Source organism: Littorina saxatilis, unplaced genomic scaffold (assembly GCF_037325665.1).
Source record: "Littorina saxatilis isolate snail1 unplaced genomic scaffold, US_GU_Lsax_2.0 scaffold_544, whole genome shotgun sequence".
Taxonomy (NCBI): Eukaryota; Metazoa; Mollusca; class Gastropoda; order Littorinimorpha; family Littorinidae; genus Littorina; species Littorina saxatilis.
In genome coordinates this window covers 60,001-87,810 of record NW_027128508.1, presented here as the reverse complement: position 1 = coordinate 87,810, position 27,810 = coordinate 60,001, and the positions used below count along the sequence as shown (strand labels likewise).

The 27,810-nt window shown below is 43.8% G+C and overlaps 1 protein-coding gene across 1 annotated transcript in view; it reads right to left on the bottom strand.

Moving 5' to 3' along the window:
* Positions 1–4,733: 4,733 nt before the first annotated feature.
* LOC138956865 (MOB kinase activator 2-like) overlaps positions 4,734–27,810 on the bottom strand; it is a gene marked incomplete at its 3' end in the record, with an annotated part of 24,210 nt that continues 1,133 nt past the window's right edge. The window contains 2 exon segments of the mRNA XM_070328089.1: positions 4,734–4,830; positions 20,720–20,886. Of these exon segments, the coding sequence (XP_070184190.1) occupies positions 4,734–4,830; positions 20,720–20,886 (264 nt within the window).

The window sequence follows — 27,810 nt, the reverse complement described above, 5'->3', positions numbered from 1 at the left end:
GTTTCTCTCTTCTCTTTCCTCGTCCCTCTTCGTCTACCCAGGGACCTATATTTAGATAGGTCTATGGTCTACCCAGGGACCTATATTTAGATAGGTCTATGGTCTACCCAGGGACCTATATTTAGATAGGTCTATGGTCTACCCAGGGACCTATATTTAGATAGGTCTATGGTCTACCCAGGGACCTATATTTAGATAGGTCTATGGTCTACCCAGGGACCTATATTTAGATAGGTCTATGGTCTACCTTTCCATTTCCTGTCGGGCTACATTGACATCCAAATCAAATTAGTCTCTCAAAAATGCTTCCTCTGCCGTTTTTATCGTGTGACTTTCTATTAGCCTCAGGGGAAAAGAGAGAGAGAGAGAGAGAGAGGGAGAGGGAGAGAAGAGAGAGAGAGAGAGAGAGAGAGAGAGAGAGAGAGAAAGAGAGAGGGAGAGGGAGAGAGGGAGAGAGGGAGAGAGGGAGAGAGAGAGAGGGAGAGAGGGAGAGAGAGCAACGCAGACACAAATGTAGGCAGACGGAGGCAGACACACACTCCAAGATTTTTACGTTAATATCTGTGGTTACCATTTCTAGCCAATCGCTACGCGAATACCGAGGTTTCACTCGGTTTAGCGCTCACACGTCATTTCCTTAAAGACCCAATAGTCTCAGAAATCACTGCGGTTGAGGAGAGGGGGAGGGGGGACTTGTGAAACCATATTGCGTGTGTGATGAAGTCAAGTGACTGACAAGACACGTCAGCACAGTGTGACCTATCCCTCGCTAGGCCAGAACCTGTCAGTCACAGGCGATACTTCTCATCCTTGTAACACGCACTCAGCTTCTCCTTGCATCCTCACATCCAAAACACACACACACACCACACACACACACACACCACACACCACACACACACACACACACCACACACACACACCACATACACACACATACACACGCACACACAGGGAAGAGAAAAAGTCTGAGTGAGATGAGAGGAGAGAGATAAGAAATAGTGCACCAGCTGACATCTAGCATATTGTTTTTGTTGCGCCTCGAGATCTACATCTCCTCTTGAAAGACGTGGCCGGTGTCTTATCGTGACTGAAATCATAATTACTTCTCTCTACTTTGCTGCTTTGACTACACACCTATGACGATACTTTGCTGCTTTGACTACACACCTATGACGATACTTTGCTGCTTTGACTACACACCTATGACGATACTTTGCTGCTTTGACTACACACCTATGACGATACTTTGCTGCTTTGACTACACACCTATGACGATACTTTGCTGCTTTGACTACACACCTATGACGATACTTTGCTGCTTTGACTACACACCTATGACGATACTTTGCTGCTTTGACTACACACCTATGACGATACTTTGCTGCTTTGACTACACACCTATGACGATACTTTGCTGCTTTGACTACACACCTATGACGATACTTTGCTGCTTTGACTACACACCTATGACGATACTTTGCTGCTTTGACTACACACCTATGACGATACTTTGCTGCTTTGACTACACACCTATGACGATACTTTGCTGCTTTGACTACACACCTATGACGATACTTTGCTGCTTTGACTACACACCTATGACGATACTTTGAGGGCAAGACCCATTTTTCTATTCCTCTTGGTTTTCTTTGTTTGGGGGGTGGGGGTGAGCTGGGGGGGGGGGGGGGGGGGGGGGGCTGCGAGTAGGTGGAATGGGGCAAGGTCTCATTTGGTTTCCTTTGTCAACGTTTAAAACTGTGAGCAATACGTGAGGTGTATTCCATTCAACTCACGTCCGGCCACCATGGACAAACTTAGCCATTTTACTGTTTCTAATTACTTCTTTAAAAAAAAAAATGTTTTCAAGTTTTCATCCTACAAATAGATGTAACGGGAGAAGAACTCCACTGTCACACAATGTGTGTTCATTTATTCGCGTGTGTCTTCGCTCCCTTTGCAACCTGAAACCAGCAGAAATAATAAACCCTAACCCTAAGAGCCTCCAGACTACTTTCCACCAGAACAGTATCCCAAATGTCTGCAACCAGGTTCATGAATTCAAATCAAAATGTGAAATGTGAAACTTGGCATCAATCGGTCCACCGTTCATTCCACACTTTTAAACACCTCTTGTCCTTCCTTGTTTACGTCTATAAAACCTGAGAAACAAGTTTTGCCTGAAATCGGAAGTTTTCACAATTATTTTTCCTGGTTCAGCTGACAGAGAAAACACCACGATGTTAATAGGTGTAGAAAGAAACACGATCGAGTCCTGTGTCTTTTTACATTTAGTCAAGTTTTGACTAAATGTTTTAACATAGAGGGGGAATCGAGACGAGGGTCGTGGTGTATGTGTGTCTGTGTGTGTCTGTGTGTGTGTGTGTGTGTGTGGAGCGATTCAGAGTAAACTACTGGACCTTTCCTTTATTTGGTGTTTAACGTCGTTTTCAACCACGAAGGTTATATCGCGACGGGGGAAGGGGGAAGATGGGATAGACTTGACTTATTCCTGTAGACTCCCTGTGGAGTATAGGGCCGCAAGATGGGATAGAGCCACTTGTCAATTGTTTCTTGTTCACAAAAGTACTAATCAAAAATTTGCTCCAGGGGCTTGCAACGTAGTACTATTATTTTACCTTACTGGAAAACGCAAGTTTCCAATACAAATGACTGAACATTTCTTACATACTGCTTGACTAAAATCTTTACAAAAATTGACTATATTCTATACAAGAAACACTTAACAAGGGTAAAAGGAGAAACAGAATCCGTTAGTCGCCTCTTACGACATGCTGGGGAGCATCGGGTAAATTCTTTCTCGTCCCAACCAATATGGGACTCCCCCTAACCCGAGGGGGGTAACTACTGGGGGGTATGATATCCCCAGACGGTTTTTTCATTTTTGGGATAAATGTCTTTGATGACGTCATATCCGGCTTTTTGTAAAAGTTGAGGGGGCACTGTCACACCCTCATTTTTCAATAAAATTGATTGAAATTTTGGCCAAGCAATCTTCGACGAAGGCCGGACTTTGGTATTGCATTTCAGCTTGTAGGCTTAAAAATTAATTGAATCTGAAAATTGTAATTAAAATTATTTTTTTATAAAACGATCCAAAATTAGGTTCATCTTATTCTTTATAATTTTCTGATTGCAAAAACATATAAATATGTTATATTCGGATTAAAAACAAGCTCTGAAAATTAAAAATATAAAAATTATGATTAAAATAAAATTTCCGAAATCGATTTAAAAACAATTTCATCTTATTCCTTTCCTCCGAAAACGGGGTATGGCTGCCTAAATGGCGGGGTAAAAAACGGTCATACACGTAAAATTCCACTCGTGCAAAAAAACACGAGTGTACGTGGGAGTTTCAGCCCACGAACGCAGAAGAAGAAGAAGATCTTATTCCTTGTCGGTCCTGATTCCAAAAACATATAGATATATGTTTGGATTAAAAACACGCTCAGAAAGTTAAAACGAAGAGAGGTACAGAAATGCGTGCTATGCAGCACAGCGCAACCACTACCGCGCTAAAGAGGCTCGTCAATTTCACTGCCTTTTGCACGAGCGGCGGCCTACGGTCATTGTGAAAAACTGCAGTGCGTTCAGTTTCATTCTGTGAGTTCCACAGCTTGACTAAAATAATGTAGTAATTTCGCCTTACACTTGTTATTTGATACCCCCGAGCTAGGGACAGCAATTCCAACACACATGACACTGGAAGGAATTGACATAGAAGGCACTCTGAACACTGAATAAAAGAACACTTTTCCCCCATACATTTCATGTAAGCTGGTTATCTAAGTCATTGTAACCACACTCACACCCCCCCCCCCCCCCCTCAAGTCTATTTTCGTTCCCATCTTTCCTGTGGCGAGTGTGAGAAAGGACATGTGAGAGAGAGAGACTGTAGGCCTAACCTCCTCTCAGGTAACTGTGACCTATATTGGGACATGAATTGTTTATTGGCTATAGTATAACATGTGTAAATGTAGCTCCCCCTCTCCTGTGACCAGACTGTGGCAGATTGTTGGCAGTGTTCCACGGTAGGCTGACAAATGGAGCCGGGAGGTACGCGGTGTCTGAACAGTGAGTGCACTCTACAGTGATTACTCGCCTGACCTAGTTCACTCTACAGTGATTACTCGCCTGACCTAGTTCCTGAGTTAGGAGTGTGAATGAAAGCAGACACGGGGTGTGACCCCCGTGATAGGACTTCCGTAGTCACAGTGTCGCCTCTCTTTTGACGGAGCATGAAACAAGAACGCTGCACCAGGGGCAGGTATATAATGACAAACAACCTGTCTGCCACGGGTCAGTGGCGCGGTGTTAATATAATAATAAGGACAGATCAGCGGAGTTTAACAAGAGCTTTAGCACGGGTCAGTGGCGCGGTGTTAATATAATAATAAGGACAGATCAGCGGAGTTTAACAAGAGCTTTAGCACGGGATGGCAGGAACAGTGGTACCTGTGATGAAAGGACTTCATTGAGACCAACACAAAGTGTGGCTGCACTGAAGGTGTTTTTTCATGAAAGGTGAAGACTTGGCGCGGTCTTTTGACCGAACATTCAGTGCCAACACTTCGTGCAGTGAGCATCGAGAAGTGGAGTTGGTCTACTTAATGTCAGGACAGGCCCACGGTGGGTGTTCTACCACATGTGTTCTTTCACGGAAGATGCCTGATATTGCAGGTAGCCGTGTATTGTGAAAAGCAACTCACACATTGTCGGGGCCGATCATGGAAGCGCAGGATTCGGACGTGCAGTACTCCGACACCACGCCATACATCAGGTTGACGTGGTTGAAGAAAGAGATTGCTGGAACACACAGTGCACATACACAATAAACATCGGTCTTCACTTAAATAATTATATTGCTGGAACACACAGTTGAGACAACCATCAAACACGTGTCTACATGTCATTGATAAGACGACTGAAAAACACCCCGAAGATGCATGTCAAACATCGGTGTACCTTTCATTTTCAGAAGAAACAAGAAGGGCAAAGCCCATACGACTCACATGCTTGACCTAAACCTAGCAATGACATCATACACTAAGAACTGCTTTACACATTTTTCCTACCAAAATACATGTGACCTTGACCCAAGGTCAAGGTCATCCAAGGTCATGCAACACAAAGCTGTTAATTCAAGACATAGGAAGTACAATGGTGCTTTTTGGCTCTTTCTACCATGAGATATGGTCACTTTTAGTGGTTCACTACCTTATTTTGGTCACATTTCATAAGGGTCAAAGTGACCTTGACCTTGATCATATGTGACCAAATGTGTCTCATGATGAAAGCATAACATGTGCCCCACATAATTTTTAAGTTTGAAACAGTTATCTTCCATAGTTCAGGGTCAAGGTCACTTCAAAATATGTATACAATCCAACTTTGAAGAGCTCCTGTGACCTTGACCTTGAAGCAAGGTAAACCAAACTGGTATCAAAAGATGGGACTTACTTTGCCCTATATATCATATATAGGTGAGGTATTCAATCTCAAAAACTTCAGAGAAAATGGGAAAAATGTGAAAAATAGCTGTTTTTTAGACAACATTTATGGCCCCTGCGATCTTGACCTTGAAGCAAGGTCAAGATGCTATGTATGTTTTTTGGGGCCTTGTCATCATACACCATCTTGCCAAATTTGGTACTGATAGACTGAATAGTGTCCAAGAAATATCCAACGTTAAAGTTTTCCGGACGGACGGACGGACGGACGTCCGGACGGACGGACGGACGGACGGACGGACGACTCGGGTGAGTACATAGACTCACTTTTGCTTCGCATGTGAGTCAAAAAAGTATACTGTGTACATGTGTGTGTGTGTGTGGGCATATGTTTCTGAATGTGTGCGCGTGCGTGTGCGTTTTCGTGGGTGTGTATGTGTTTGTGCGTGCGTTACAACTTGTGCGCGTGCGTGCTTTTCTACCTATGTGTATGTGTTAGGTGTGTGTGTTTATACAAGATCAGTCTTTTACATCTCATGTCTCATGAACTGATACATGACAACCAAGTCACGCCGCGTTTGAACCACGGCCTTCATTCCAAACCAAGGTGTACGCCAGAAGACAACTTCTCTTCCCTATCGACAGTGAGCACGCAGCGTTGACTGTTGTGCCCTCAAGTCTTCCATTTCATTCAGCATGCCCAACTTGTCAATTATGCTTGTGGGCCCGTCTCGCATAAATGTCTGTTGGGGGGTGATTAGCAACTCCGTTTTCTTACCCACTCACCTACTTTGCCCGCAAGGCATCAACAAGACGAGTCTCATGCAATGTCCTCTTAATGTTATGATGATTAGTAGCTTGTCTCAACACCGACTCGCCTACTTTACCAAGATGTCAACACTAAAACAAGAAAAATGTAATTGCTGTATCTTTTACCACAACAATGACCAACAATGGGACGTTTTGAGTTAATCATATACAGAATAGTGACAAAAGAGACCGAAGTACGGGCTAAAGTAAGAGGGAAAATAAAATTTAGATGGAGAGAGAAAGAAGCTCAGATTTCCCCCAGATGCCGTTGAAAGTTAGCATTTGAAAGGTTGCTTTTTTGGGTTCATTTCCTGGGTAAGGGGAGGGGGGCAGAACTGCCCCCCTCCCCCCCCCCCCCCCCCCCCCCCCCGGTTTCTAGCCCTGCCCACCCTCTTACTTTCAGACACTGTCTGACAACAACAACAAAACAAGGCTTATCAAGCGGCACTGGGGCTGAAGAAAAGCAGAAGTAGCCAGACAAGTGGCTGGTTGGCTTGATATGTGATACGTTCCACCCAGCCTTGCGCACCGCCATTGTCTTGAAAGAACAGAAGACAAGCAGTGTGGCGCCGCCCACACCCACTCCCGGCTGTAAGAGGACTTAGTCACTGTGCAGTACAGGTCCTTGCACGTTACACCCGCCCACAACACTCACACCACGTGACACTCATTGGGTGCGGAGGGTGGGGGAAGGGGTGTCGCCTGCACACCCTAATACATATGTAAGATACAGTAGTAGAAGCAGTAGTAGAAATGGTAGAAGCAGTAGCAGTAGTACTATTAGTAGTAGCAGTAGTAGAGGAGGAAGAAAGGTCGGGGTGGGCGGGGCGGAGGGCGCAAACACGCGACGCACGTGCCAGTGGCCGCCAAACACAGGTGTCACGGGGGGGGGTAGGGAAACATCACCTTTCTTACTTTTCACGCCATGCAACGGGATCGCTTTCTCCGCGCATCTGGGCCCGCTCCCAAGCCGGAATGCGGCTGCCTGTTTCCCCCTTGATCACGTTAGTGGTGGTGAGGGGACTGGAGGTGGGGACGGCGGACCACTAACGAGGCAAAAAGACGGCTTCAAAAAGAGCAAGGCAAGGGCGTTACGTTGTATAGTGAACATAACAAAAAGACGGCTTCAAAAAGAGCAAGGCAAGGGCGTTACGTTGTATAGTGAACATAACAAAAAGACGGCTTCAAAAAGAGCAAGGCAAGGGCGTTACGTTGTATAGTGAACATAACAAAAAGACGGCTTCAAAAAGAGCAAGGCAAGGGCGTTACGTTGTATAGTGAACATAACAAAAAGACGGCTTCAAAAAGAGCAAGGCAAGGGCGTTACGTTGTATAGTGAACATAACAAAAAGAGGGCTTCAAAAAGAGCAAGGCAAGGGCGTTACGTTGTATAGTGAACATAACAAAAAGACGGCTTCAAAAAGAGCAAGGCAAGGGCGTTACGTTGTATAGTGAACATAACAAAAAGAGGGCTTCAAAAAGAGCAAGGCAAGGGCGTTACGTTATATAGTGAACATAACAAAAAGACGGCTTCAAAAAGAGCAAGGCAAGGGCGTTACGTTGTATAGTGAACATAACAAAAAGACGGCTTCAAAAAGAGCAAGGCAAGGGCGTTACGTTGTATAGTGAACATAACAAAAAGACGGCTTCAAAAAGAGCAAGGCAAGGGCGTTACGTTGTATAGTGAACATAACAAAAAGACGGCTTCAAAAAGAGCAAGGCAAGGGCGTTACGTTGTATAGTGAACATAACAAAAAGACGGCTTCAAAAAGAGCAAGGCAAGGGCGTTACGTTGTATAGTGAACATAACAAAAAGACGGCTTCAAAAAGAGCAAGGCAAGGGCGTTACGTTGTATAGTGAACATAACAAAAAGACGGCTTCAAAAAGAGCAAGGCAAGGGCGTTACGTTGTATAGTGAACATAACAAAAAGACGGCTTCAAAAAGAGCAAGGCAAGGGCGTTACGTTGTATAGTGAACATAACAAAAAGACGGCTTCAAAAAGAGCAAGGCAAGGGCGTTACGTTGTATAGTCTTCTTCTTCTTCTTCGTACGACGGTTGTGAACGTTGTATAGTGAACATAACAAAAAGACGGCTTCAAAAAGAGCAAGGCAAGGGCGTTACGTTGTATAGTGAACATAACAAAAAGACGGCTTCAAAAAGAGCAAGGCAAGGGCGTTACGTTGTATAGTGAACATAACAAAAAGACGGCTTCAAAAAGAGCAAGGCAAGGGCGTTACGTTGTATAGTGAACATAACAAAAAGACGGCTTCAAAAAGAGCAAGGCAAGGGCGTTACGTTGTATAGTGAACATAACAAAAAGACGGCTTCAAAAAGAGCAAGGCAAGGGCGTTACGTTGTATAGTGAACATAACAAAAAGACGGCTTCAAAAAGAGCAAGGCAAGGGCGTTACGTTGTATAGTGAACATAACAAAAAGAGGGCTTCAAAAAGAGCAAGGCAAGGGCGTTACGTTGTATAGTGAACATAACAAAAAGACGGCTTCAAAAAGAGCAAGGCAAGGGCGTTACGTTGTATAGTGAACATAACAAAAAGACGGCTTCAAAAAGAGCAAGGCAAGGGCGTTACGTTGTATAGTGAACATAACAAAAAGACGGCTTCAAAAAGAGCAAGGCAAGGGCGTTACGTTGTATAGTGAACATAACAAAAAGACGGCTTCAAAAAGAGCAAGGCAAGGGCGTTACGTTGTATAGTCTTCTTCTTCTTCTTCGTACGACGGTTGTGAACGTTGTATAGTGAACATAACAAAAAGACGGCTTCAAAAAGAGCAAGGCAAGGGCGTTACGTTGTATAGTGAACATAACAAAAAGACGGCTTCAAAAAGAGCAAGGCAAGGGCGTTACGTTGTATAGTGAACATAACAAAAAGACGGCTTCAAAAAGAGCAAGGCAAGGGCGTTACGTTGTATAGTGAACATAACAAAAAGACGGCTTCAAAAAGAGCAAGGCAAGGGCGTTACGTTGTATAGTGAACATAACAAAAAGACGGCTTCAAAAAGAGCAAGGCAAGGGCGTTACGTTGTATAGTGAACATAACAAAAAGACGGCTTCAAAAAGAGCAAGGCAAGGGCGTTACGTTGTATAGTGAACATAACAAAAAGAGGGCTTCAAAAAGAGCAAGGCAAGGGCGTTACGTTGTATAGTGAACATAACAAAAAGACGGCTTCAAAAAGAGCAAGGCAAGGGCGTTACGTTGTATAGTGAACATAACAAAAAGACGGCTTCAAAAAGAGCAAGGCAAGGGCGTTACGTTGTATAGTGAACATAACAAAAAGACGGCTTCAAAAAGAGCAAGGCAAGGGCGTTACGTTGTATAGTGAACATAACAAAAAGACGGCTTCAAAAAGAGCAAGGCAAGGGCGTTACGTTGTATAGTGAACATAACAAAAAGACGGCTTCAAAAAGAGCAAGGCAAGGGCGTTACGTTGTATAGTGAACATAACAAAAAGACGGCTTCAAAAAGAGCAAGGCAAGGGCGTTACGTTGTATAGTGAACATAACAAAAAGACGGCTTCAAAAAGAGCAAGGCAAGGGCGTTACGTTGTATAGTGAACATAACAAAAAGAGGGCTTCAAAAAGAGCAAGGCAAGGGCGTTACGTTGTATAGTGAACATAACAAAAAGACGGCTTCAAAAAGAGCAAGGCAAGGGCGTTACGTTGTATAGTGAACATAACAAAAAGACGGCTTCAAAAAGAGCAAGGCAAGGGCGTTACGTTGTATAGTGAACATAACAAAAAGACGGCTTCAAAAAGAGCAAGGCAAGGGCGTTACGTTGTATAGTGAACATAACAAAAAGACGGCTTCAAAAAGAGCAAGGCAAGGGCGTTACGTTGTATAGTCTTCTTCTTCTTCTTCGTACGACGGTTGTGAACGTTGTATAGTGAACATAACAAAAAGACGGCTTCAAAAAGAGCAAGGCAAGGGCGTTACGTTGTATAGTGAACATAACAAAAAGACGGCTTCAAAAAGAGCAAGGCAAGGGCGTTACGTTGTATAGTGAACATAACAAAAAGACGGCTTCAAAAAGAGCAAGGCAAGGGCGTTACGTTGTATAGTGAACATAACAAAAAGACGGCTTCAAAAAGAGCAAGGCAAGGGCGTTACGTTGTATAGTGAACATAACAAAAAGACGGCTTCAAAAAGAGCAAGGCAAGGGCGTTACGTTGTATAGTGAACATAACAAAAAGACGGCTTCAAAAAGAGCAAGGCAAGGGCGTTACGTTGTATAGTGAACATAACAAAAAGACGGCTTCAAAAAGAGCAAGGCAAGGGCGTTACGTTGTATAGTGAACATAACAAAAAGACGGCTTCAAAAAGAGCAAGGCAAGGGCGTTACGTTGTATAGTGAACATAAAAATATCGGCGTGTGAGGCTTTCTCGTTGCAAACGAATTATGTGTGGCTCTACATTTGCTGGGCACACACACGGCAAGAGGCGGGGCGACACACGGAACAGCTCCCAGTCCAGTCCACCAGTCTACCCCTGTGCGCCATTCTCGGTGTCACGCTCTTTAACCGCAAGGAAAAACATCAACAACAAAACCAAAACAAAACACTTGACAAAACATTGTTGCAGGGACGTGAATTTAATGAAGAAGGTGTCGAGTAACAAGACAACACGATCAGCAAAAACCTGATCCAGCTGCTTCAAGTATGTTTTGGAAGGACAACGAGAAAGAAAAACAAGTCGCGTAAGGCGAAAATACAACATTTAGTCAAGTAGCTGTCGAACTCACAGAATGAAACTGAACGCAATGCCATTTTTCAGCTGCAAGACCGTATACTCATAGCATCGTCAGTCCACCGCTCGTGGCAAAGGCAGTGAAATTGACAAGAAGAGCGGGGTAGTAGTTGCGCTAAGAAGGATAGCACGCTTTTCTGTACCTCTCTTTGTTTTAACTTTCTGAGCGTGTTTTTAATCCAAACATATCATATCTATATGTTTTTGGAATCAGGAACCGACAAGGAATAAGATGAAAGTGTTTTTAAATTGATTTCGACAATTTAATTTTGATAATAATTTTTATATATTTAATTTTCAGAGCTTGTTGTTAATCCGAATATAACATATTTATATGTTTTTGGAATCAGAAAATGATGGAGAATAAGATGAACGTAAATTTGGATCGTTTTATAAATTTTTATTTTTTTTTACAATTTTCAGATTTTTAATGACCAAAGTCATTAATTAATTTTTAAGCCACCAAGCTGAAATGCAATACCGAAGTCCGGGCTTCGTCGAAGATTACTTGACCAAAATTTCAACCAATTTGGTTAAAAAATGAGGGCGTGACATTGCCGCCTCAACTTTCACGAAAAGCCGGATATGACGTCATCAAAGACATTTATCAAAAAAATGAAAAAAACGTTCGGGGATTTCATACCCAGGAACTCTCATGTCAAATTTCATAAAGATCGGTCCAGTAGTTTAGTCTGAATCGCTCTACACACACACACAGACACAGACACACACACACACACGCACGCACGCACGCACGCACATACACCACGACCCTCGTTTCGATTCCCCCCTCTACGTTAAAACATTTAGTCAAAACTTGACTAAATGTAAAAAAAGACACAGATCGTCAAGACAAACAAAAACAAAAACAGACCAGACGTCTCAGACCCCCCCCCCCCCCCCCCCCCCCCCTTCCCTCCCAACCTCCAACACTGTTAGCACGGAGGGCGATGACGTTACTGAGCGGTTCCTGCCGTAATGAAGTTGCCACCAACATCGGCAAGCCCGACAAGACATCGTAACCTGAACATCGGTGTGAGTGTTAACCTTAACTAAATCAATCAACCTTCCCGTCACTCTCCCCATGACAGCTGTAAGGAAGACACACACCGCTGACCGCTTTTCCTACTGGTCTTCCATCCACAGTTCAAGTTATACCAAGTCTTTTTCTTCACGGCTCGTATGACCCAGTTCAAGACGCCTTCCTTGCAGATGGCGTGAGCACAGCAGATGTGTCCAGGCTTCCACAACAGATGTGTCCCGGCTTCACACATCAGATGTGTCCAGGCTTCACACATCAGATGTGTCCAGGCTTCACACATCAGATGTGTCCCGGCTTCACACATCAGATGAGTCCCGGCTTCACACATCAGATGAGTCCCGGCTTCACACATCAGATGAGTCCCGGCTTCACACATCAGATGTGTCCAGGCTTCCACATCAGATGAGTCCCGGCTTCACACATCAGATGAGTCCCGGCTTCACACATCAGATGAGTCCCGGCTTCACACATCAGATGAGTCCCGGCTTCACACATCAGATGAGTCCCGGCTTCACACATCAGATGTGTCCAGGCTTCCACATCAGATGAGTCCCGGCTTCACACATCAGATGAGTCCCGGCTTCACACATCAGATGAGTCCAGGCTTCACACATCAGATGTGTCCAGGCTTCACACATCAGATGTGTCCAGGCTTCCACATCAGATGAGTCCCGGCTTCACACATCAGATGAGTCCCGGCTTCACACATCAGATGAGTCCCGGCTTCACACATCAGATGAGTCCCGGCTTCACACATCAGATGAGTCCCGGCTTCACACATCAGATGTGTCCAGGCTTCCACATCAGATGAGTCCCGGCTTCACACATCAGATGAGTCCCGGCTTCACACATCAGATGAGTCCCGGCTTCACACATCAGATGAGTCCCGGCTTCACACATCAGATGAGTCCCGGCTTCACACATCAGATGTGTCCAGGCTTCCACATCAGATGAGTCCCGGCTTCACACATCAGATGAGTCCCGGCTTCACACATCAGATGAGTCCCGGCTTCACACATCAGACGTGTCCAGGCTTCACACATCAGATGAGTCCCGGCTTCACACATCAGATGAGTCCCGGCTTCCACATCAGATGTGTCCAGGCTTCCACAGCAGGTGTGTCCAGGCTTCACACATCAGATGTGTCCAGGCTTCACACATTAGGTGTGTCCCGGCTTCACACATCAGATGTGTCCAGGCTTCACACATCAGATGTGTCCAGGCTTCACACATCAGATGTGTCCAGGCTTCACACATCAGATGTGTCCAGGCTTCACACATCAGATGTGTCCAGGCTTCACACATCAGATGTGTCCAGGCTTCACACATCAGATGTGTCCAGGCTTCACACATCAGATGTGTCCAGGCTTCCACATCAGATGTGTCCCGGCTTCACACGGGACAGGAGCATCCTTCCACTTGGACCCATTCCAACATCATACTGGCATCACACTGGCGGGCTACTTAATAATAATAATAATAACGATTACTTATATAGCGCGTAAACCTCGTGGTGACGAGCCCAGAGCGCTTTACACTTACACAATCATAATACAAACAAGGAAAGAGAACTTCTTGTGTAAACCAACATCACACTGGCGGGCTACTTCTTGTGTAAACCAACATCACACTGGCGGGCTACTTCTTGTGCAAAGTGATTTGTTTTGAATTTTCTCAGAATTATTTTCGCAGATTGAGATAGGTGTTACTTTTGAAATGAATTTAGAAAAATATCCTCCATTTACACAGCAAGTGGAAAGCTGGTCTTATGACATGTACACACCATGACGGATGGCGATTGTCAAGTAACACCCAGCCTTGTTTGTCAAGTAACACCCAGCCTTGTTTGTCAAGTAACACCCAGCCTTGTTTGCGCCTAATACTTCCATGACCCAGGGCCGGACCAAATGAGTTGTAAGGGAGGGGTTCCTCCTTTTTTGGGGGGGGCAAATCAGCGAAGTGGCGAAGCCACAAGCGCGCGCCTGCTTATGCTCCCCCGGAAAATTGTTGAAAAACGGTTAAAATCTGTGCAATCTGGTGCATTCTGGGCCTTGTTTTGAGGGTTAAGAGCAGCATTGTTTTGGTGCTAAAACTAGTAAAAGTCAAAGCAAGGTACATGCTTTTTCCAAGGGGTGGGGTTCCGGAACCCCTGGAACCCCCCCCTGGGTCCGGCCCTGATGACCTGTTTTCATGCTTGCTCCGTCAGGGGTGGTGGTCTCCTAAAAAGGGAAGGCCATTCGATCGGTGTCTTTAAAGGTTCTCGTCTGAAGGAGACACTTTGAGGCAGTCAGGTTTCATCCGTGTTGTTATGAGAACTTGTGTGAAGGGGCGAACACCACATCTTTCCGGGTTCCCCATCGATTACAATTGGTTATGGCACTACCTTAACCTTTTAACCTTTGTCTGAAGGAGATTATTCAACGTGAGGTCATATTCAACCGCTGATTTGTAGTTTCTTGTCTGAAGAAGATAATTCAGCTTTTGACTCCCGTATGAGATATTTCACGCCGAAGTCACTTTCGATCGTAAGTTGTTATTTTTCTTTTTTTTTTCTCTTATGGATTTCTTGTCTGAAGGGGACCATTAGAAGTTAAGTCGCCGTCGATCGCTGTCATACTGGGTCAATGTGTAGGTTCAACTGACATTGTGCGAATCTCTTTAACAACGCGTTGCACTGTGCACTGACAGCAGCAAGGTTGTGGATATTTAGAAGACTTCAACTTAAAGGATGATGTAGTTATCCCAATAAAAACAAGTCGCGTAAGGCGAAAATACAATATTTAGTCAAGTAGCTGTCGAACTCACAGAATGAAACTGAACGCAATGCCATTTTTCAGCAAGACCGTATACTCGTAGCATCGTCAGTCCACCGCTCATGGCAAAGGCAGTGAAATTGACAAGAAGAGCGGGGTAGTAGTTGCGCTAAGAAGGATAGCACGCTTTTCTGTACCTCTCTTTGTTTTAACTTTCTGAGCGTGTTTTTAATCCAAACATATCATATCTATATGTTTTTGGAATCAGGAACCGACAAGAAATAAGATGAAAGTGTTTTTAAATTGATTTGGACAATTTAATTTTGATAATAATTTGTATATATTTAATTTTCAGAGCTTGTTTTTAATCCGAATATAACATATTTATATGTTTTTGGAATCAGCAAATGATGGAGAATAAGATAAACGTAAATTTGGATCGTTTTATAAATTTTTTTTTTTTTTTTTTACAATTTTCAGATTTTTAATGACCAAAGTCATTAATTAATTTTTAAGCCACCAAGCTGAAATGCAATACCGAAGTCCGGGCTTCGTCGAAGATTACTTGACCAAAATTTCAACCAATTTGGTTGAAAAATGAGGGCGTGACAGTGCCGCCTCAACTTTCACGAAAAGCCGGATATGACGTCATCAAAGACATTTATCAAAAAAATGAAAAAAACGTATGGGGATTTCATACCCAGGAACTCTCATGTCAAATTTCATAAAGATCGGTCCAGTAGTTTAGTCTGAATCGCTCTACACACACACACAGACAAACTTGACTAAATATAAAAAGAGTTAACACTTTAAAAAAAATCTGTGTTGGTTTACATGAGGAATTTCACAGGAAGCGACGTATCTTGCAATCCAAGTCACTGCATGACTAACCTACATACGTGCCTGCATTCCCTAATGAATCTGGGTCGTTGGATGGTGACGGGTGTTTGGATTGGGGAGAAGGGGGGGGGGGGGTTGTCAAGGGGGTAGGTACCAATGCATACAGGTAGTGACGCCTTCTATTTGCTTTACATGCGCAACGCCGACTGTACACAAGGAGGTGCGACACAGAATGTCCGCTGACCGGGACAAACTACGTCAGCTCCTGACTCACGCGGTGTGTGTGTCTCTTGGCCGGCAATTATCAAATACATTTCTCTTCCGTTTACTTTGGTATTCATGGAAAACAACCTTGATTTTGGTCAAATGAATTCCGTGCCCGGACCGTAGTTTCTCATTGCCGGTTCCAAGGGACGTAACAAGCCCAACAGACGACACACAGCTGTGAACTTTGCCACAGAGACGGCAACTCCCGACCCGGAACCGATGCAGCTTCGCGGGACAGATACAAGTTTGTTGCCTTTCTCGGTTCTCATGGCAGTCTCCGTGTTGGAAACTATTCACATTTAGCTCTACCACTGCAATCCCCCATGGTCAATTCTGACTGACGGAGGTCTTCGATCCTCAGTACCTCCCTTCTGTATCCCACGGCTTTTACCTCTCTTTCTCCCCCCCCCCCCCTTACTTCCACCTACCCTCCCCAACCTCTCACTCTCATCCGTTCCCCCCCAAAAAACACCCCACCCGCGGTGACTTTCGGTTGTGGCGCAGTTCAATAGTAGTACCTCCTTCCGAATCCCGCAGCCCCCCCCCCCCTCCCCCTCATGACCCAAATACCCACCCTAACATCTTTCACTTTCATCCTTTCCCCCCAAAAAAACCCACCCACCCCCAACTCCCCACCCCTACAACTTTTGGTTCTGGCCCATAACAGTCCATTGGCAGCCACCTGACCGCGCACATCAGTCTCTGTCCTAAGTCACTGTTCTGGCCCGTCCAACAATCGATCTTACGAGGGCCTGTTCACAAGTTTGGGACCAGGCGTTCGACCTCCGAGTAATACTGGTAGTGGCACTCTCGTGACGAGTAATACTGGTAGTGGCACTCTCGTGACGAGTAATACTGGTAGTGGCACTCTCGTGACGAGTAATACTGGTAGTGGCACTCTCGTGACGAGTAATACTGGTAGTGGCACTCTCGTGACGGTAGGACCAGAGGATAGAGACGAGTACTGGTTGTTAAACGGTCAAGGGAAAGTGAGAGAGGTCGACTACAAGGTCAGAGAATGAAACGCTGATCGTCCGTGACAATGAGTGTTGTTGTTGTGATGGGGGTAGTGTTGTTGATGTTGTTGTGCTGTAGTTAGCAACTGGTTCAGCAGCCCAGACTGGGCTTTCTCCCCCATCTTCACCCATCTTTCATGCACCCCAAAATAATCATCAATCAAACAAACAAGAAGAGCAAACGCTCGATCGAGTCACTTTCGCAGTTCTGAATATTATATGAGGCATCAGATGGACAGGAAGAAATTGCTATTCACAACACAATACAGATGTAAATAATTTGATGTAAAGAATAATCCTATAAAGTTTGAATCAAATCCGATGAATAGTTTCAGAGATATGATATTTCAATTTTTTTCCTTCAAGACATACCTGTGACCTTGAAAAAGGTCAAAGGTCACCAAAGCAGACGTCAAAGTGTAGAGGTCACTGGGAGTCACGTTCACATAAAATTTGAGCCCGGTCACTTTTATAGTTTCCGAGAAAAGCCCAACGTTAAGTTGTGTGTTGCCGAACAGAAAAGGCTAGTTATCTCCCTTGTTTTTCTGATAACGTTCGTAAAAGGCTACAGATGTAAATACTTTGATGTAAAGAATAATCCTACAAAGTTTCAATCACATCCGATGAACTTTGTCAAAGATATAAAATGTGTAATTTTTCCTTTGACGCTGACCTGTGACCTTGAAAAAGGTCAAAGGTCAACGAAACCATCGTTAAAGTGTAGAGGTCATTGGAGGTCACGACTAAACAAAATATGAGCCGGATCGCTTTGATAGTTTCCGAGAAAAGTCCAACGTTAAGGTGGTGTCTACGGACGGCCGGCCGGACGGCCGGCCGGACAGACTAACACTGACCGATTACATAGAGTCACTTTTTCTCAAGTGACTCAAAAATGGAGAGAAAATCAGAAAAGAACACGAAGCAGTAGAACTCAACACAGTTACCCCTAAAATCAACCAACAGTGATTGTTGAAGCACACTTGGCAGTACATCGACCGGTATTACGAGTCTCCAGACTGGAAAGGGTTGGGGGGGGGGGGGGGGCATTAGGCAATAAATTCCATGGCAGGATTGAATAAAGAGTGAGGAAAAGAAGAAAGGAATAAGAAGTAGAAGAAAGGAATAAGAAGTAGAAGAAAGGAATAAGAAGTAGAAGAAAGGAATAAGAAGTAGAAGAAAGGAATAAGAAGTAGAAGAAAGGAATAAGAAGTAGAAGAAAGGAATAAGAAGTAGAAGAACGGAATAAGAAGTAGAAGAAAGGAATAAGAAGTAGAAGAAAGGAATAAGAAGTAGAAGAAGGAGCAGAAGAAGAAGAGAAGTAATGGTAGAGGTCGGGTTGAAGGCTTCTTCATCCTCCTTTCCCGCCACTCCCCGATTCTCTAACTCATCCATTCCCCCTTTTGGGCACTCATCTCTCAAATTCTTCCCTATTAACCTTACCACTCCCCCCCCTCTCCATCTCAGACCCCCCCCCCCCCCTCCCCTAATTCGTCCTTCTAGTTGCACTCGAAGGAAAAGTCTTCTGAGAGCCTGACGACCAAATTGGATCAGACACAAATTCACCTTGAGAACTGTGCAGAGGAATCTAGCAATGGCGGAAGGGTGACGCTAACTGTTGGACCCGGTCAATACCATTGCTTGCAGTCTGCGCTGATTCATGGATAATGTCCCTTATTTCGACGCCAAGGGTTTAACAATGGAACAAAAAGAGGAAGGGTTGGAGCAAATGATATATAGGACAGCGTAAGACGGAAGAGGGTAGCGAAGTCAAAACGTCCACAAAACGTCCACATGCTCATGGTCAAAACGTCCACATGTCATAACGTCCACAAGTCAAAACGTCCACGCCAAAACGTCCACAAAACGTCCATGTCATAACGTCCACAAGTCAAAACGTCCACGCCAAAACGTCCACAAAACGTCCACATGCTCATGGTCAAAACGTCCACATGTCATAACATCCACAAGTCAAAACGTCCACGCCAAAACGTCCACGCCAAAACGTCCACGCCAAAACGTCCACGCCAAAACGTCCACGCCAAAACGTCCACGCCAAAACGTCCACAAAACGTCCATGTCATAACGTCCACATGCTCATGGTCAAAACGTCCACAAGTCAATTCGTCCACCAGTCGGTCTAAAAAAAAAAAAAAGACCTTATGCGACTTTGCTAAAAAAAATTAACCTCAAATATTCTGTATCATATGATTTCTCACGCTTCACTAAATATCGACTGCTGCCAACGAGATTTGAGAGCAAAAAAAGCAAGGAATACACCGTCCCTGCATGAACTTGCAAACTACATAAGAGAAACGTGGATCGACGGTGCGATTTGGACTCCTGATACATGGAGCGTCTTCAATCAGGCTGTCAGAACCTACAATGACGTTGAAGCCTGGTACGGGATGTTCAATGGACACGCCAAGCGCTCCACACTGTCTTTCTACCTGCTCATCCACCTTCTCCACGAACATGGTTGACTTGCAGCTACGTCTTGTGTCCCAAAACAAGTTGAAACGTCGCCAACGCAAAAAATACCGACAGTTGCAAGGACAGCTTTTCACGGTCTGGGACGAGTATGTATGAGGGAATCTAACAGCACCTCAGGTACTGAAGAGGTGCAGCCACCTTGTTGGTCCATCAATTGAGTAAATGGAGGCAACTGATGACTGTGTGTCTGACTGCAAGTACGTTTTTATCGTTAACTGTGTTCATAACTTACATTTAAAGTATCACTCTTAGTCTTATAAATTCATGTTGTCTTTATAATAATTTGCTACAATAAAATATTCATGAAAAGATAACTGACTTAAGACTTTTCAGAAGAAAAAAACTGTATGCGAAACTCAAGCATACACAATCACAGTTTTTTTCTTCTTCTTCTATTTCTTCTTGTTCTTTTTTTTACTTTATTTGTGTGTTCTCTTTCTTTCTTTTTCATTTTCTTGTTCTTGTTCTTTTATTTTCTTGTTTGTGTTCTTTTTTGTCTTCTTCTTCTTATTATTATAAATGGTGTTTGAACGGACAAACGCATGAAATGAGAACTAGAAACCGAAAGTAAAATATTATTATTTCTAACCACAAATTTCACCCATCTTTCTATCTTTTACGTCTAAACAAACTCCCAGAATAAACCACTTTTACTGCAACTCAAGAATTGGCAAGATAGGTCTTCTTCGCGTCACTTTCCTTTTAAATGGAGCGCTGAAACTTTGTGTTTTGAACAGAGGAAAGCGTTTGGGCGACTACCGACGCCAAACAGAGGAAAGCGTGTGGGCGACTACCGACGCCAAACAGAGGAAAGCGTTTGGGCGACTACCGACGCCAAACAGAGGAAAGCGTTTGGGCGACTACCGACGCCAAACAGAGGAAAGCGTGTGGGCGACTACCGACGCCAAACAGAGGAAAGCGTGTGGGCGACTACCGACGCCAAACAGAGGAAAGCGTGTGGGCGACTACCGACGCCAAACAGAGGAAAGCGTGTGGGCGACTACCGACGCCAAACAGAGGAAAGCGTGTGGGCGACTACCGACGCCAAACAGAGGAAAGCGTGTGGGCGACTACCGACGCCAAACAGAGGAAAGCGTGTGGGCGACTACCGACGCCAAACAGAGGAAAGCGTGTGGGCGACTACCGACGCCAAACAGAGGAAAGCGTGTGGGCGACTACCGACGCCAAACAGAGGAAAGCGTTTGGGCGACTACCGACGCCAAAGAACAAAGTGAGAGAAAAGCATGAAAAGGGTATGACGACTCACTGTGTGTGGCGAGCCACTCGTTGGAGTCGAGTGAAGGGGGCAGCTGGACCAGCTTGATAAAGTCAGCCTCTATCACGCGCTCCCTCAGACAGCTCTCCTCCAGGTATTGCTTCTGCTCTTCGCAGATAGGCGGCGTGGGCGAGTCCTTGTCCTTTCGTCGCCCTTTCCTGGAACACACAGAGAGCACAGGCTTGGTTAGCTATGTGACAAACACACAAAGAACACAGGCTTGGTTAGCTATGTGACAAACACACACAGAGAGTACAGGCTTGGTTAGCTATGTGACAAACACACAGAGAGTACAGGCTTGGTTAGCTATGTGACAAACACACAGAGAGTACAGGCTTGGTTAGCTATGTGACAAACACACAGAGAGCACAGGCTTGGTTAGCTATGTGACAAACACACAGAGAACACAGGCTTGGTTAGCTATGTGACAAACACACAGAGAACACAGGCTTGGTTAGCTATGTGACAAACACACAGAGAACACAGGCTTGGTTAGCTATGTGACAAACACACAGAGAGCACAGGCTTGGTTAGCTATGTGACAAACACACAGAGAGCACAGGCTTGGTTAGCTATGTGACAAACACACAAAGAACACAGGCTTGGTTAGCTATGTGACAAACACACAGAGAGTACAGGCTTGGTTAGCTATGTGACAAACACACAGAGAGCACAGGCTTGGTTAGCGATGTGACAAACACACAGAGAGCACAGGCTTGGTTAGCTATGTGACAAACACACAGAGAGTACAGGCTTGGTTAGCTATGTGACAAACACACAGAGAGCAGAGAGTACAGGCTTGGTTAGCTATGTGACAAACACACAGAGAGAACAGGCTTGGTTAGCTATGTGACAAACACACAGAGAACACAGGCTTGGTTAGCTATGTGACAAACACACAGAGAGCACAACACAGAGAGCACGGGCTTGGTTTGTTTGTTTGTTTGCTTAACGCCCAGCCGACCACGAAGGGCCATATCAGGGCGGACAGGCTTGGTTAGCTCAGTGGGGAGTGTGGTTTTTTTTAACAGAAGATTCCCCCGAAAGCGGCTTATGGGTGCCTGAACGGTGGGGTAAAAACGGCCATGCACGTTAAAACCCACTCGTACGAAAACATGAGTGAACGTGGGAGTTTCAGCCCATGAACGAAGAAGAAGAAGAAACACTGAAGAAATTCTTTTTTGATAAGCTTAATTTCATTTGTGAACACTGACATTTACAATGAAGGCCTTTGCTGCAACACTCAGAGAACATTCATGGTTACCTCAGTGGGGGGAAAACATTGTGAACACTGACATTTGGACTGAAGGCCCATGTAATGTAAAAACTAGGCCATTTTCCTTGTTTTTATAAGGAGAGCAGAAGGACCCGTGATGGCTTACACAACAAGAAAAGCGATTCTTCTTCCAATGTTTTTTTGGATTTTGTTATGTTGTTTGTTTTTGCACCCAAAAGCCAAAAGCTAACAATCTTTGTCTGAACAAAACAAAATTAGGCTTATCAAAAAAGAATATCGCATAATGTATATTTCCTCTTTCTGTTATCAACGGAACAAACCAAGAAAAAGGTGAAACGTTTGACAGAAATGGAATCAAACTTCAATCAAACGTTTGACAGAAATGGAATCAAACTTCAATCAAACGTTTGACAGAAATGGAATCAAACTTCAATCAAACGTTTGACAGAAATGGAATCAAACTTCAATCAAACGTTTGACAGAAATGGAATCAAACTTCAATCAAACGTTTGACAGAAATGGAATCAAACTTCAATCAAACGTTTGACAGAAATGGAATCAAACTTCAATCAAACGTTTGACAGAAATGGAATCAAACTTCAATCAAACGTTTGACAGAAATGGAATCAAACTTCAATCAAACGTTTGACACAAATGGAATCAATCTTCAATCAAACGTTTGACACAAATGGAATCAAACTTCAATCAAATTAAAGGAAAGCGTCCCCAAGTTTTAGTTGACAAAACACACAAAGCCTGAAACTGATATTCCCATCAATTCTTTTCAGGGGAAAATGAGATTCGGAATCCCAAAATTGAAGCTAAACAGTGAAAGAAGATGGAATGAGTAAGAAAAAATGGAAACGACGAAAAGCAAAGTAATGGAAACATCAATCACAATGAAGCAACACGACCAGCAATTTCCTAACGGGAGGTGATCCTGCTGATTACTTGACTTTAGTGATCCTGCTGATTACTTGACTTTAGTGATCCTGCTGATTACTTGACTTTAGTGATCCTGCTGATTACTTGACTTTAGTGATCCTGCTGATTACTTGACTTTAGTCATCCTGCTGATTACTTGACTTGAACTGCAATATCTTTTTAAACAAAACTTGCAAGACAAAACAAGAGGAGGCGGAACAAGCCAGAGAGTAGAAGGTAGGTTTTTGAGGAACACGCCTATTTCTCCTGGCATTGCGCTGTTATTTGACAGCCAAGACACTCCCAAAACAGAGGCACCAACATCTCTACGGTGTCTGGATTAAATCTCAATTAGATTAATGTCGCAAAAATGTCCCTCAACCGTATCATGTGACTTTCCAAGACATTCGGCGAAAACGATTGAAAACTTGAAGAAAGGGGTTTGGGTGGGAGGTAGAGAGAGAGAGAGAGAGGAAGAGAGAGAGGGGGGGGTGAGGGAGAGAGAGAGAGGGGGGGGAGTGAGGAAGAGAGAGAGAGAGGGGGGGAGTGAAAAAGAGAAAGAGAGGGAGAGAGAGAGAGAGAGAGAGAGAGAGAGAGAGAGAGAGAGAGAGAGAGAGAGAGATAGGAGTGAGAGAGAACGAGAGAGAAATAGAGAATCACAGAGAGAGAGAGAAACAAAGAGACACAGAGAGAGAGAAACAGAGAGACACAGAGAGAGAGAGACAGGCACAGAGAGAGAGAGAGAGAGACTGAAGAGAGAGAAAGAGAGAGAGAGAGAGAGAGAGAGAGAGAGACAGACAGACAGACAGACAGACAGACAGACAGACAGACAGACAGACAGACAGACAGACAGACAGACAGACAGATCCCAGACCAATCCACCAGCACCATTACAGCAAAACACAAAACAGATAAATCGTTGCGCCGTTTTACAGATAAGTTAAAACTGCAAGTTTGTAGAGCGCAAGAAAAGTACGCGCGTTTACTCGCAGCAATTCATCAAAGTGAGCCAAACTGTCGGTATCACTGAACCACCCCTCGTAACGTGGCAATTGATCAAAGTGAGCCAAACTGTCGGTATTACTGAACCACCCCTCGTAACGTGTAAGTTATGACAAGTCTCGGTAAGCCTGTTGCCCCCGAGACGCGAAATCTCGTAAACACTCGGGCTGTTCGATGATAACGGGCCTGATTGGAGGGATGTGGGCTGATGGCTGATGTCAAAACTCGCATGATCTAGGAAGCCATCTAGGAAACATCTCGGCAACTACAGACCCGCACTGCTACAGACCATTCACTGTGTGTTTGGCAGTTATCTCTGAATGGGTCTGGAGCAAACATTTGACGGGATAGAGATTTGTGAGGATTGTAAATAAACATATGTTCTTGTCATTTGTGTAGGCTCACATAGAGATAACAAAAGCACGCACGCACGCATGCAGACAGGCGCACGGGGACACACACACACACACACACACACACACACTAACGCGCGTGATGATAAACTCCGCAGAATCAAAGCACAACAACTACAGTCACAGATAACGACAACATAACCCAGAGACACACAACTATACAGTCACAGATAACGACAACATAACCCAGAGACACACAACTACAGTCACCGATAACGACAACATAACCCAGAGACACACAACTACAGTCACCGATAACGACAACATAACCCAGAGACACACAACTACAGTCACAGAAAACGACAACATAACCCAGAGACACACAACTACAGTCACAGAAAACGACAACATAACCCAGAGACACACAACTACAGTCACAGATAACGACAACATAACCCAGAGACACACAACTACAGTCACAGATAACGACAACATAACCCAGAGACACACAACTACAGTCACAGATAACGACAACATAACCCAGAGACACACAACAACTACAGTCACAGATAACGACAACATAACCCAGAGACACACAACTATACAGTCACAGATAACGACAACATAACCCAGAGATAACGACAACATAACCCAGAGATAACGACAACATAACCCAGAGACACACAACAACTAGAGTCACAGATAACGACACCATAACCCAGAGACACACACAGGCTGACACAGAACCCCAAAACACTCCCACACCATAACAAGAGCAGTTATACAAGATACAAGAGCAGTTACACAAGATACAAGAACAGTTACATAAGATACAAGAACAGTTACACAAGATACAAGAACAGTTACACAAGATACAAGAACAGTTATACAAGATACAAGAACAGTTACACAAGATACAAGAACAGTTACACAAGATACAAGAACAGTTATACAAGAACAGTTACACAAGATACAAGAACAGTTACACAAGATACAAGAACAGTTATACAAGATACAAGAACAGTTACACAAGATACAAGAACAGTTACACAAGATACAAGAACAGTTACACAAGATACAAGAACAGTTACACAAGATACAAGAATAGTTACACAAGATACAAGAACAGTTATACAAGAACAGTTACACAAGATACAAGAACAGTTACATAAGATCAGTTATACAAGATATATACAAGATACATAAGATCAGTTATACAAGAACAGTTACACAAGATACAAGAACAGTTACACAAGATACAAGAACAGTTACACAAGATACAAGAACAGTTACACAAGAACAGTTACACAAGATACAAGAACAGTTACACAAGATACAAGAACAGTTATACAAGATACAAGAACAGTTACACAAGATACAAGAACAGTTACACAAGATACAAGAACAGTTACACAAGATACAAGAACAGTTACACAAGATACAAGAATAGTTACACAAGATACAAGAACAGTTATACAAGAACAGTTACACAAGATACAAGAACAGTTACATAAGATCAGTTATACAAGATATAAGAACAGTTACACAAGATACAAGAACAGTTACACAAGATACAAGAACAGTTATACAAGATACAAGAACAGTTACACAAGATACAAGAACAGTTACACAAGATACAAGAACAGTTACACAAGATACAAGAACAGTTACACAAGAACAGTTATACAAGATACAAGAACAGTTACACAAGATACAAGAACAGTTATACAAGAACAGTTACACAAGATACAAGAACAGTTACACAAGATACAAGAACAGTTATACAAGAACAGTTACACAAGATACAAGAAAAGTTACACAAGATACAAGAACAGTTACACAAGATACAAGAACAGTTATACAAGAACAGTTACACAAGATACAACAGTTACACAAGATACAAGAACAGTTATACAAGAACAGTTACACAAGATACAAGAACAGTTACACAAGATACAAGAACAGTTATACAAGAACAGTTACACAAGATACAAGAACAGTTACACAAGATACAAGAACAGTTACACAAGATACAAGAACAGTTACACAAGATACAAGAACAGTTACACAAGATAGAAAACCACAGTGAATTATCATCCAACTAATCAGGACACTCAAGCCCGTCTTATCAGAGAGGATAGAGAGGTAGCGGTGTATGTATACCCGTGCCTGGCGCCCTCCCTGTGTTTGTTGGTGAAAGCTGGCACACAGCACTGCAGCACGAGCAGCACGCCTCGCTCGCACATCATCCCTCCTCACACCGCCACACTTCGCAACAACACACAGGTGGTTTGGGTGTTTGGGTGGATTTTTTTTAAAGTAATGGAATTGTTCTTGCAGAAAATAGAGCATCCACTAGCGCCTCGCCTGTTGTTGTTTCTTTGTTATTGTTGTTGTTTATGTTAGTTTTGTAATCTTACAGGAAGGATTGTGTTGTAGTTTCCTTGACAAGAACAGTCTTGCTGTGTTGCTGTTGTCATCATTCAGTACTGACACTATATTTGTCATAAAGGCCGTCCTTAAATTGAGCCGCAACTTGATTTGGTGAAGTCTTTTTACCCACAATTCATGACCAGTGCAAAAGCTTCGTGAAGTCGACTTCGCCTAACGGACACAGGCGACCAATCAGCGAGTAGCCTCACAGGCGACCAATCAGCGAGTAGCCTCACAGGCGACCAATCAGCGAGTAGCCTCACAGGCGACCAATCAGCGAGTAGCCTCACAGGCGACCAATCAGCGAGTAGCCTCACAGGCGACCAATCAGCGAGTAGTCATTTCCATGTTTGAAAGGCTGACCTACTTGTAGGAAGCGATGTGCTGCAATCTGTATAGTGCATCTGTTTTACTTTGGAGTCACTGCTGCTATCATCATCACGCCATCTGCACCGACACTTTCAGTTTCACCTCACAGTCTTCTTCACAGGAACCTGACCTCACATTTCACTACAGCTACTAAAGAGATTGAACACTGCAGAAAGAAGCTTTTTTATTTTACGTCGTACATTACAGCATTGCATCCTCTGACTTCTATACACATGTTCTTACATATATCCACAGCAACACTGAAGCAACACTTTGTAGAGGTTTATTCCGGTTTTCAGCAAGGGCCTAGAGAGTATACATGTATCAATTTCTCAAAGTGAAGGTTAATATTCTCCACAGGTTTTCCCAATTTGGACTTAATTCACTTTCTCCTTTCCAAAATTATAAAATCAATCACTTTCCGCAGAAAAAAAACCCAACAACAACAGGAGGCATTGAGGAGACTCCAACTCAATCACACCCTCTTTTCCATAACGAAGAGGCCAAACAGTTGACGGCTGGTTGCAAAACTCCACTGCACAGATCTAATTGACTCGCCATCCTTTCTTGGCCTCACCACTCCAAGCACACGGAACAAATCCTTCTCACAACTCTTTTCACCAGCAACAGCGAAATCACTCTCATTCAACGCGTCAAGACCTCTCACGCTAGAGAGAAAACAACCTTAAAAATAGGACCAGGAAAAGTAAATGGTATAGAGGATGGGAGATAGATGGGGGTGGGCAAGAGAGACCTCACTCACA